This window comes from Dermochelys coriacea, chromosome 6 (genome assembly GCF_009764565.3).
Source record: "Dermochelys coriacea isolate rDerCor1 chromosome 6, rDerCor1.pri.v4, whole genome shotgun sequence".
Taxonomy (NCBI): domain Eukaryota; kingdom Metazoa; phylum Chordata; order Testudines; family Dermochelyidae; genus Dermochelys; species Dermochelys coriacea.
In genome coordinates this window covers 65,028,405-65,040,997 of record NC_050073.1, presented here as the reverse complement: position 1 = coordinate 65,040,997, position 12,593 = coordinate 65,028,405, and the positions used below count along the sequence as shown (strand labels likewise).

Sequence of the window (12,593 nt, the reverse complement as noted above, 5' to 3'; positions counted from 1 at the left end):
CGGGACCCATTTTTATCTAGGCATAAAGAAAAGAAAAGTTGTTAAAATCTACCTGGAGCTATGGAACTTCCTTTCCCACTCTCCCGAAGGGCCATGACCCTCAGGCTGAGAATCCATGCCTTGACATGGGTCCTCTCTGACATAGATGGTCATTCCATTTCTGGCATCCTCCTATTACTTCACCCCAGGCACTGGCTCTAGTAGCCAGCCTCTCCTAGGTTGAGAAGGCATTCCTTCTGATTGTCCATTCAGTCTCTTCTGTCTGGTCATCAAAATCAATGAATCGTGCCAAACCTGAGAGAGCTTTTCCACGTGACCTACAACAAAATGAGTGGGGTCCCACCACACCAATTCCACCAGCACTTTCAGCCCCAAACAATTCAATAGATGAACTGAATAGTTCTGTTAAAAATTAGCTTCAAGTTTTGCGATTTGGGGTGAAGGGATTAAAAAAATGAAGCTAATTAATTCTCCCTGTCCTATTCAGGAAAAAATGATGCACGAATTAAACATAAAGCCCATTCAGTTCCCTCCAAGACATACAGGTTTCCCTCACTAAATTTCAGACCCCCAAATTATCTCAAAGAAGCCTCTCAAAATTGAGTGACAGGACTATACCTTTCCATTTAGAAAACTGCTCATGCTGTGTGTACTCGTTGTGCATCTGGAAACCCCTTAAGAAACTGTGGTACTTTGATACCGCTGGGCGATCCGTTAAAATATCTCGAAGTGCATTGGAAATGCCTCCTGCAGGAGTGTACATGCAAGTAGCCATCTCATGTGGCTTCTCAGGTAGATCAGGCTCTTCCTCTGAAGAAAGGTGGTAGAAATATCATAAATTATTCATGTTTTAGGGGCAGGTGAATGGGGAGGTGTGGAATAGTCTTCTGCAGTAATAGTAGTAATAATAATTTATTATTTATATAGTTTTCTAAACATGCACCTAAGGTCTGGATTAAAAGCCTGCTGAAGTCAATGGGAGTCTTTCAACAATGGGCTTTAGATCAGGCCCTTAATGCACCTCCAGAATGAGGGCCGAGATTCAAATTAGACAACGTTGTCATGATATTCTTTTTCTTGGGGGAAGCAATTGGAAGAACTGGCCCAGATTATTTCATCTCCCTTGATCTGGGTTTTCTGAGGACCATTTGTGACACAGTTTCACTGCCTGTGGCATATATTGGATCCTCAGACAGCTTCTGGGTGCTCAGGTAGCAACAGCAGCCAAGAATACTTTTTCCATCTACACTTGGCTCTAAGGATATGATTTTTCTTTTGGATCTGGAGCTCTCTATTAGTACCCATTTTGTCAACTCAGTACTGGATTATTGTAAGGTATCTACATGGGGCTACATTTCAAATTGATTCATAAAATTTAGTACTGAATTTGGCAACCTTGAGCTTAGCAGTCTTTCCTGCAGGGGTACATTACTCCTGCGCTCTGTGCTCTGCATGGATTGCCAATTTATCTTCTGTTTCAATTTAATGTGTTGATTTTAATCCTATAAAGGCTAGATTTTAAAAAGTATCTTGGTGTCTAACTCTCATTTCAAAATCTGGCCCCAAATGGCTGTGTTTAGTGGAGAGATTGCCAGTCTCTTAATGAGATAATTCTTCAGTGAGATCAGTGAAGGCCCTTGAGTTTAACCATGAAGGAGCTGCGGGCAAAGCATTATCGATAAAGGGCCTTTAACTTTGGAACTTGCTTCCTCCCTTGGTCTAGTAAAGCTGGTGAACACTGCAAAACCTGTCTGTATCCAAGCTTTTGAGAAGGGAGAATGCTGGGGAGATTGAAGGTTGGTTTAATAGGGATGGAATCATTATTATTACTATTAGACCGTTGAGTAAGGAATATTCAAAATTTATTTTTGGTTTATATCTGAGATTATTGTTCTCTTTAACATACATTCACTCAAATCTGTAGAAGGGCTCATTTGTAAAGGTCCAAATAAAATAGATATCTATACATTACAAAAAATAAAACAACATTCAAATCCAGTAGGCCTAATCCCCATATTAATAGTTTCCTAGACCCAGCAAAACTAACATTTCCCTCCCCTGCTCTACTTACTCCCACAGAACCCCAACAGTAAGGGCAAGTCTACATTTAAAATGCTGGACCATCACAGCTGTAGCACTTCAGTGAAGACACTACTGACACCAACGGGAGAGGTTCTCCTATTTGCATAGGTACTTCACCTCCACCTTCACAAGAGGTAGTAACCATGTCAACAGGAGAAGCCCTTCTGTCATCATAGCGCTGTCTTCACCAGGGGGTTATGTCAATTTAATTGGATAGCTCGGGGGTGGATTTCATATACTCGTGAACAACATAGTTATAATGACAATTCCCTAGCTTAAGACCTGGCTTAGGAAAACTGGGGAAATAGACTGACTTTGTAACATGATCTCAAAGCCAGCAAATGCACAGAAAAGGGGAGGCAAACTGTAGCGTCAAAGACCCCTCATCGAAAATGCCCTGCTATCAGCCCCACCCATTTACACCCAAAGGTGTTAGCTTGTGCAGTCCAGCTGACCTTAGGTTGCTGCTGTTTCACACAAGGAATAAGGTAGTGTCCAATGTAGTCCAGGGAAAATGTTTATAGTAAAAAGCAACGTTTTGAATTGTATCCGGAAACAAACTTGGGGGGCTAGCAGAGATTCCAGAACACAGGCAAAATTTGCTTTATGTGGGAAGCACAACTAAATGCTTTCGTGCACGAACACTAAGTTCAGTAGAAGAAATTTTTCTTCCCTTTGAGACTACCTCATTTTTTCTTAGCTCCTTTTCATTAGGCCCTACACTATGGCAATGCTTCTTCACCTAAAGAGTATCTTATTATTGCTGCTTCAAGATCAACCAAAGATCAACCAACTTCTTACCCTTCCCGGTCCTGCCCTGGCCCTGAGACTGAGCACACTGCCAATGTGGGTATAGTTCTCACATCAGATGAGCATACAGGACCAATCAAAACAAAATGGAAGGAAAAGCCAGATTTACCTATTTCAGTCACTCTGTCTTGAGTCCATCTGTGCCAGAAGTCCTCTGAATTGTCAGCTGCATGCCATGCATCCAAGAGATTCTTGGAAAATACACTACTCCACATTCCTATCAAGGGGAAGAGATTTAATCACAATTTATGAGTCCAAGTGAAGACTGAAGCATTTGTAGTGAACACGACCTTTTGTCCCTCCCCACAAATCTGTTCTAATTTGCTTTCTCATTTCTTTCTAATTTTAACATATAGCCCAGGCTTCTACAACTAGATTCCTGGAGCAGGAAAAGAAGAATGTACAGCAAGTCTTTCCTGAGGGTGCAATGTCTGCAGATCTTGTATGAGTTAAATTTGCAAAGCTGATTCGCACCCATATTTATAAACACTGCCAATTATCAAAATAAGACACCTCAGAAATTGGACTATCCCCTAGATCCAAATATTGGCACATTCCTCATCCAGCTTTTGCTCCTCAGCTGTTGGAACTCTGTATTTCAATGAGAGAGATGGTTCAAAATTGATAAAAACTTCACAGGATATTTCAAAGTTGTTTGCACTTCATAGGGTTTGACCTGGAACAATTGCTTTTCTTTTTCCCTGAAATATATCTTTGACAAACTTTGAATTTTAATTTGTCCCCTTTCTCTTCTTTTTCTCCCTTTTTCTCACTGAATGCAGTAGAATAAAAAATCTTCAAAGTCAGGCTCCCTTATTCCCAACTTATTTTGTTTTTTTTTTCCTTTTGCCATTCTGTAACTTTTCCAAAGTGGAAAAAGTCTTGAAAAGTTACAGTGTGGCCAAAGGAAACATAGAAAAGAAAAGTAAAAAAGTGTGTGTGGGGTGAGGGAGGACCCTAGATATCAGTCATTCTACTGAATTCAGTAGCAAATAGGAATGGAAGGGTGGAAAAGTGGGAGGGAACATAGTTCAAAATATTTAGTTTGATAAAAACCCAGAAAATTAAAAATAACCTTTTTTCAAAAGTCTTTGTTTTAATAGAAAGGCATTTTAATAAAAAAATTCAAATGAAAACTCTATCTAATCAGCACTAATTCAGGGAATCAGCCACAGAGGTTGTCATTAGAGCTCGGTGGGACATAGTTTTCCCATCCCACAAATATTTTTGAAAGTTCACATTTTTTTTCCCATTTCTGAAAGTCAAAAATCTAAAAAATATTTACAAACCAAAATTCCAAATTTTCCCCCACTTTAGGTCATTTGAAACATTTTGTTTTGATAATTTTGAAATTTTTCATTTTGATTTCAACTTTTTTTTTATTAGACCCTTTCCCCCACCAAATTAGATTACATTTCAAAACAAAAAAGCAGAGAACCAGCATGTTTTGTTTAAAAAAAATGACAAAACACTTTCCCATTTTGACAATTTCCAACTTTTTCCCCCTCCCTTAAGTCAGGAAAGTTGTCAAAACTGACCCTGTTTCACAGTTTCAGTTTGGACAAATCAGCATTATTCAATGAAAACAATTTGTCAAAAAAATTCTGAGGTGCTCTTGTTCTTATCTCTCTAACTGCCAGAAAATGGCAGACTTTCTATATCTCTATGTATTCTCTTTTTTCAAATTTCTGTGGATATATAATTTTCTTTTATACCTTGCTTCTCCAACTTCTTTCATAACCCACTTTTGCTACTATATATTGTTTATTCATGTAACTATTCTTTAAATTCTTGAAGACCTGTTGGCATACCGTATGCGTAAAAGACATCACTACTGGGTTTAGATATGCTGCTAGTTATTGAGCTACATTTTCAGTGTTATTGTGCTGTATTCCTCAGGGTTATAAATTAACAATAGAACTATGCCCTAAAGGGCTGAACTGCAGAGATTTGGAAAATAAATGTGTGATGTTTTCTGCAAACTCAGGTTTTAAAGATGTATAAAATCTCACATCTGCTCTGAATCTATCATTTGGAATCACAAGAAAATGAAATCAAGTGCAACTGTTTAGAACTATTAGGAAGATTTAGAATCACATTTAACTTTATCTGCTGCTCATTAAGATATAAAAACATTTTCTTCAATTGATACTGCACCACTGCTGCCAGTCACAGAACAGTGGCTTGCCAGGCACTGGTTTCCATAGCTATTAGTATTCTTATTAGGTAAACACTTTCCCATGTGAATAAGACACCTTGCATGAAGCAGATCCGAGATTCTGGGAGCTTCTTCATCAGCCGGCCCATGAAGAACTCACTTCCAAAATCCTCCGCATGAATAAAGGCTCCATATTTCAGGAATCCCACCTCATAGGGGGTGAACTCCACCCACTCTGCAAACAGAGTCACAAAAACCTATTTAACTGCAGTGGGTAACTAGATGTGGTGTTAGCTAGCAGGTAAAGAGAGTTAAAAGTAGAATAAACCTTCTGAGTTTCAGCTTTTCAAGGTGAACTATGTTATAGGAATCACCATTGTTTGTAACTAGCCATTTTTATTTACTATGAGTGCCACTGAAGGACATGGAGAGTGACTTGGGACTTAACAAATGGAGGGGGTAGCTCTATCCTCAAAATGGGCCAGACAGTGGCCTTAATTCATTTTCAATTTACATGAGCTTTGTCACCGGAGGCACAAGGTCCACCCAGTTTGGGGGTTGGCAGTTCAAGGAACCCCAAACCCCTCCATGGGGGAGCCTGCAGCCAGTAACCCAAAGTAGCAGAAGAGGGGCATGGCTAGGAGCAATGGGGAGGAGTAATGAGTCAGCATGTCCCCATGGCAACCTATAGTGACCTTGCTCCTATGCAGCTCCAACTGACAATTGAAGTAGCTCTCCCCTGACAGGAGAGATCTCCCCTAAAGGTGGGCAGCATTGCAAACACTGGGGAGCATCTCCTGGGGCATAGTCACCCTTGCAAAAAGAATGGATGGGAACTCTCAGTGGAATGGGATTAGTGCTCTGTGGATATAAACATTTTATTTCAAATGTGTAAAAGGTATATTTACAATTAATCTGGCAATGGTCAGAACAAACACTCATGTACCAAGTAAATGTGAGAGATACATATAGGGTGATATTTGTCACCATGCAAGGGCCAGGAAGAGGTCTATGCATCACTTCAATCCCATGTACAGCCTCTAAATCAGAATTATGAATGTGTCAAATGAAGACCAAGAATAGTGTAACACCACTTTATTTTCCACTTCCTGTCTATTTCAGATTAATTGATGGAGCAATACTGTGTCTCAAAGAGAACATAGATTCAACTTCCTTTTCACCAAGGAAAGGGTTTGTTCCTCCAATGAAAGGGAGATCAGGATGTAATTTGGCTTCTATTCCTTTTGATTTGTCATGCAAAAGAAGCACTGAACTAGTGATAAGTGATCTCCAAAAGGTTCAGAGCATTAGTTTATTTAAGGGCCTGTAAGTTTAGATACTTAACTGAATATCCAGACCTCTAAGGTCTGCAAGATGTGTCTGGAAATCTCATGAGAATGAGCTCTTACAAGATTTCAGCACTCCCTCCTTCCAATTAAGCTGAGGGAGTAATACTGGGAGGACAGCTTATTTCACCATAATCCTGCACATTTAACTTCAGGTACTGGCTAGATCCAAGTGCAGACATGCACACACAAAAGGAAACACAATAATATATGTATGTTAAAGTATGCAAACTTTGTTAACCCTCCTAATAGGATTGTTTCAGTCACAGGGTAAACGTTTGGAAGCTTCCTGTGTTAACTAATTGGTTTGTCCAAGCCTAAGTAGGACCTACTTAGATTTAAACTCAGCTGTAATACTGGAATATAACCATTACCTCTAAAATCTTTAGTGGTAATGTTGTCCTTGACATTGAGAGCCAGGTAGATGGGCAGTGGGTTCTGACCCCAATTCACTGCCTGTTGCTGATCTGAGAGTTTATGCTCATCTTTCTGTTTTTGAAGAAAAAATGGTTAATTGAGAAACAACAAAAATAACGCAGTAACCTACTGTAATACTCACTTATAGAATCACAGAGCTCTATTGGGATATTGCAGGTACCAACTCCAGCACACACCGACAGGACTGAACTTTCTGCCAACCCCCACTCCTCCCTCAGGTCAGATCAACAACATAACACACAAGACAACAACCTAACACTAAGATAAGGATATAGCTCCATGTACTGGTGGAAGTGCTGCCTACACTAATCATTGCACAACTACAACATCCGAGTTCGGAAGTCACTGAAATGTCTGAATTTCCTCCTAGGTTCTCCTCTATGTACTTCATTCACAGGAAGAGAGATTTGGGAAGAAGTCAGGGGCCTTTGAATGGTCTTGGTGAAGGTGGATCCTACTAACCAGCCTACACTTTATTTCAGTGTGTGATACGAGAATTTGCAGAGTACACAGTATATTCGTAGCATGGCATTTTCATGTATTGTGCAAAAAATAGGACAGGCTATTTCAACTGTTCTCTTATATTTGAATGTCATCTTTTTAAAATATGATTTTGTCAAGCAACCATGTCAATGACACTCAGCCTAAATTAATTCCAAAGTTTTGGGGTTTTTTTTAGAAAAAGCCAATATTGAGTTACAGTACAACCTCAGAGTTACGAACACCAGAGTTATGAATTGACTAGTCAACCACACACCTCATTGGGAACTGGAAGTACAATCAGACAGCACCAGAGACAAAAATAAAAAAGCAAATACAGTACAATATTGTGTTAAACATAAACTACTAAGAAATAAAGGGATAGCAGACCTTTTCTTCTGCATAGTAAAGTTTCAAAGCTGTATTAAGTCAATATTTAGTTGTAAACTTTTGAAAGAACCACCATAAAGTTTTGTTCAGAGTTACAAACATTTCAGAATTACGAACAACCTCTGTTCCCAAGGTGTTCATAACTCTGAGGTTCTACTGTACCTATAGTGAAAAAAAAGATCTGAAATAAGTATATTTTTGAAATGATCTCTCAACACAGCGAAACAGATTTTTATCAAATTTTACAAAATAACTTCTGGCCCGAGAAGAAGAATGAAAAATGTCACATGAAAAAGGGGCTTGGTTTTGCCCATTTAATTTGAAAGGACTTCTTTCACCATTAGTGTGGCAATACCACTGAGATTTTTCAAGCTTTGCTTGTGCACATCTTATGATAACTTTCAAAGTAGCCACAGAAACACCTGCTTGAGATAAAATCCAACACAGCTGCCACAAGCTGATGAACAGCAATTTTAAAGGTCCTGTAAATTTAAGGTCTGACAGAGCAATAGATCCACTATATTTTTTAATGACTGTATTGAACATACAATGTATTTTAATACAGTTGAACCTCACTAACACACACCTTGCTAAATCACACCCCTTTAAACCCCCACAAAAATTGACAGTCTTGCTCCAGTTCTCAGCAAAGATTTAATAGCCGATGCTGTAGGGGAACTTCAGCGCACTAAAATTTGGCATTATTTTTTTTTATTTTTATTTTTTTTTTACAAAATATGCTACAGAACATTTACTAGTATATGCAGTGTTGTTGTGGCAGTGTCGATCCCAGGATATTTGAGAGACAAGGTGGGTGAGGTAATATCTTTTATTGGACCAACTTCTGTTAGTGAGCTCTGGCTAACTGTCTCACTAACAGAAGTTGGTCCAATAAAAGATATTACCTCATCCACCTTATCTCTTTAATTTACGAATATACTCTGGATTATTAGCCTATCAGTGGTTCTCCATCTTCTCTATACTGATACTCCTTTTCCATAACAAAATCTTTCCCACCCACATCTGAATTCCCCTTTCATTTAGTCCGGATCTAGCCAGGTTCCCCTCTGCCATTTCGCTGTATGAGAAGGGCAAGAGGGTTGCAACCCGTCAGGTTGTGAATCCCTGTTCTAAATAATTAACCTGAAACCGCAGTTGAGAAAATACATGAAAACGCAGTACGTGTTTCATTGCCCTTGATTTGTTTCTCTCCTGTTTGTTCATTTATTCACTAAGTCACAAAATTTAGTAACTCACTCTGTATCTCTCTGTCATTAGCATGTGATCGTAAAGTCCTATTCTGTGCATGAGGTATTGATTTGCCATCAATCCAATGGAATTTCTTTGAGTGAATAACTCTATATAGATATTGAATGACTTTCTCTTCCTAGGGTTTAATTTTCTCCTAATTTTTAGAAAGAGAACATAATCCTTAGTGAAAAGAGGGATGTATACAGTACCCCATCATTCAACATGGATTCAATCATGAGCCCCCAGAGATCTATAAAAGATGTCTTGTATCCTGCTTGGGTGCGCTGACTCAGCTCTCTATGATAATTCTTCAGACTTTCCAAGGAAAAAGCACTCATTTTGGATTTGGATGCTTGCTTCCGAGCTTTAATGATTAGCTCCCCCAGATCCTTCTGTGACCAATCATCATCTTCATACAAGTTTGTCATGGTCCTGGGAACAGGAAATACCATGTTAAAGACAACAGTGAATTAGAATTAGGGGCCTGTGAAACTCAAAGGATCTATGTGGCAGAGCTTCATGCAACCTTTTTTCAGATTCACTTCACTTAAGCTAACTCACACCACCGATGTTTTGTTTAGAGTTTCAGAGATGAACAAATTCCAAAGCCCAGAGGGAAACTCATCTGAAAACACTGGGTTTTGGGTACAAAGATGGTGCAAATCCACATGATTTCCAAGTTTCAACATGGTTTCCACCCAACGCAAAAAAAATTCAGTCAAGGTTCATTGTCAAAACTCAACACAGGTTTGCTTGAAACCTTACCCAGGATTGAGGAAATGTTCACAAATCTCCAGTAAACTCTCCTTGTTTCATCTGGTAATTTTTATTCCACTCCATTCAGAATATATACTGTATGGTAGGCTATCCAATGACTTTCCACTGATATTCATGAATGGGGTTAAATTACCTAAAATGATCATTATTTTTGCTAGCTGAAATCTAAGTGCCAGGAAAAGAACTATTAGCTAGAAAATAAGAAAAAATTAGGTGAAAATGTTCTGAAGTACCTATTGGAACCTAAGTCTCATTTTCAAAAGTGACATTGGAGCCTAAATCTCATTGATTTTCAATGAGACTTAAGGTCCCAAGTGCCTAAATCATTTTTTAAAATGGGACTTAGGCAACTTTGAACATTTTACCCTTAGGCCATGTCTACAGGGACTGTAGCTGAATAGCTAGGATGCTGTAGCTATGCTGGGATAACCCTGTAGTGTATTTCCAAGCAAGATAACATATTCCTTGAGCACTTCTCTCTCCCCCAGAAGCTTATAGAAGGATCAAATAAAATCTTATAAAATGACCTCCTTACCATGTTGTCCCAGATGAGCCAGTGATGTATGAAACACAGTCGAGAACATTCAGTTTCTGAAGACCCAAAATGCTGCCATACATGGCTGTCAAAGCTCTTATCCCACCTCCTGTTGTTGTCACAGCCACAACTGGCACCTGTTCAACACACAATGGCAGAAAGTTGGTGACAAACAACACTGAGGAGCATTAATGGTTAAAAAGGAGAAAGATAAGCAAAAGGTGAGCAAAAAATAAATCTGATCTGTGAGTGGTTACAGCATTCCCATAAACTGTGGCACAGCAAAATAATACAAGAAGGGTGGCCCTGCATATGCTTCATTCTAAATTGTTTGATACTCTCCTTGCTGCTGAATACAGTGAAGTTCAGATCTTCCATTGTCAAAGTGGGTTCTTTTTTAAAAAATATGTATGGTAATTGGGGTCAAACTCACAACTCTGGGATTCTCCTAAACAGGGTATTCACCTGGAGGCCAACATAGGAATGTAGGATTTGCCTGTCCAGACTAGAACATTGGTCTGTCAAACTTGAGACTTCCTTGGCCTGAACAGGACCTGGAGAGAAGACTTCCTCATGGAACGCCCTTCTCCTGGGCTGAATGGGGGATTGAAGGGGGTAGAACACTCATGTGCCTATTGTCTTGGCCTGGGGAAAGGAGAGAGAAGGATCCCCTGGGTATCGCCTTTCTACACAGGACACACCCTACTTTCTCAGTCCCCCTCCAACAGCACATCACTCATCGTAACCACCACCAACAATGACTCCCACTGAAAGACTATGAAAAACTCCCCATTGATTTCAATGGGCTTTGGACCAGGCTTTTAGTACCCAACAGGACTTAGCATTCATCTGGGGCAATACAGGACACAAGATTCTTCTGCCTCAACTACCTCATGGTCCTTCAGATCCTCCTCTAGCCGAAGAACCTTCTTCAGAGCAGCAGCAACCAGTTTCTTCCGATTCTTCAGGAAATTCTGTTCCTCTGTGCACAGGTCAAATCCCAAACGTACATCTAGTTTTCTTGAGCTGTTAAACAGGCCCTGAGTCCTGAAGCCAAGGCAAAACCCACAAATTATTATCTGTTGTAGTCAATTTCAAGTCTCTCTCTCTCTCTCTCTCTCTCTATATATATATATAAAACCGTGGATATGTTTACAGAAAAGACATTCCAACACTTCTGTATAGACAGACTAACGTAAGAAATGAGAGAGAGAAAGCAATATGTGCTTAAATTTAATTCCACGAGTGGTCAATGGGACTAGAAGCATGTTTAAAGTTAAGCATGGGTTTATGTGCTTTGCTGGATCGGGCCAAAAAACTCAGCACCTTGCTGGGTAGAGCCCTAAATTGTGTACCATAGAAGAACAAGGCTGTGGGAAGGGAGATGACGCCAGACCAGCCAGTGTGTGTACAGATTTCTAATTGCTAGTTTGACTGGTGCTTCTATGGCATCTAATGAAACAGTTTCATTAAAATGATTAGTCTATTCGCAATGTGTTATGTTTCATTACATATTCTCATCTGCTGTTGAAATCAATTACAGGTTACTCTGTTTTGTTAAATGATTGCAGCAAGACATTATTCCCCAGCAAGGAAAGGGAAGAGCTCTGCTGACATCATCCACTTCCAAAGAATAAATGCCCTTCTCTCGCAATTGACAGACTCCCATGCCTGTATGGAGCTCTATTTATTTCAGTTGAGCCCTGCGAGGGTCTATCTACACAGATCCAAAAGCAAGATTGGGACTCTCTTACCATTCTTTTGTCTTCACATGCAAATCAAATGTTCTGATCTGAAAACCAAGAAAGGGAAAATTATAAGAGTCGTCATGTTTTTAAGCTTGTGTGTCCTCTCAGTCTCGGGATGAGTTTTACCTGCTCCACAATTAGCACTGAAGCCACAGAGCCTGACCATCAATAATTCGAGAAATATAGTTATAAACAGACTCAAAACTAGAGCTGTGCAAATAACTGATTTTTCGGTTTACTGGACAATGCAAAACAAAAAATGGAGGTGGGAAGGGGAATTGTTTCAAATAGACCCAAAATGAATTTTTTTCCAATTTTTGGCTAACTGAAAAGTTTTTAAAAATTGTTTTGGATTGAATTAAATGTTTCAGTCAACCCAAAATAAAATGTTTCACTTTCAAGTTTTTTTTAAACCTTTTTTTACAACTAAAATTGAGGCAAATTTCGAAACAAAAAGTTATTTTGAATTGAAAAAATCAAAAGCCTTTCATTTCAAAAATGTATTTTTCATTTTTTAAAATTTATTGGGTGGGGGGGGTTTCAACTGAAACAACACAGCATATTCAACACAAATTTGT

At 39.1% G+C, this 12,593-nt stretch overlaps 1 protein-coding gene across 1 annotated transcript in view; it reads right to left on the bottom strand.

Annotated features, from left to right (window-relative positions):
• Positions 1–12,593, bottom strand: part of LOC119857376 (cytosolic phospholipase A2 epsilon-like) — a 39,106-nt gene that overhangs the window by 4,255 nt on the left and 22,258 nt on the right. Inside the window, exons 9-16 of the mRNA XM_043516832.1 lie at positions 12,022–12,059; positions 11,158–11,293; positions 10,268–10,404; positions 9,165–9,387; positions 6,771–6,885; positions 5,148–5,285; positions 3,002–3,109; positions 619–810 (exon numbers count right to left, since the gene is read on the bottom strand). Of these exons, the coding sequence (XP_043372767.1) occupies positions 619–810; positions 3,002–3,109; positions 5,148–5,285; positions 6,771–6,885; positions 9,165–9,387; positions 10,268–10,404; positions 11,158–11,293; positions 12,022–12,059 (1,087 nt within the window). The remainder of the gene's footprint in view (positions 1–618; positions 811–3,001; positions 3,110–5,147; positions 5,286–6,770; positions 6,886–9,164; positions 9,388–10,267; positions 10,405–11,157; positions 11,294–12,021; positions 12,060–12,593) is intronic.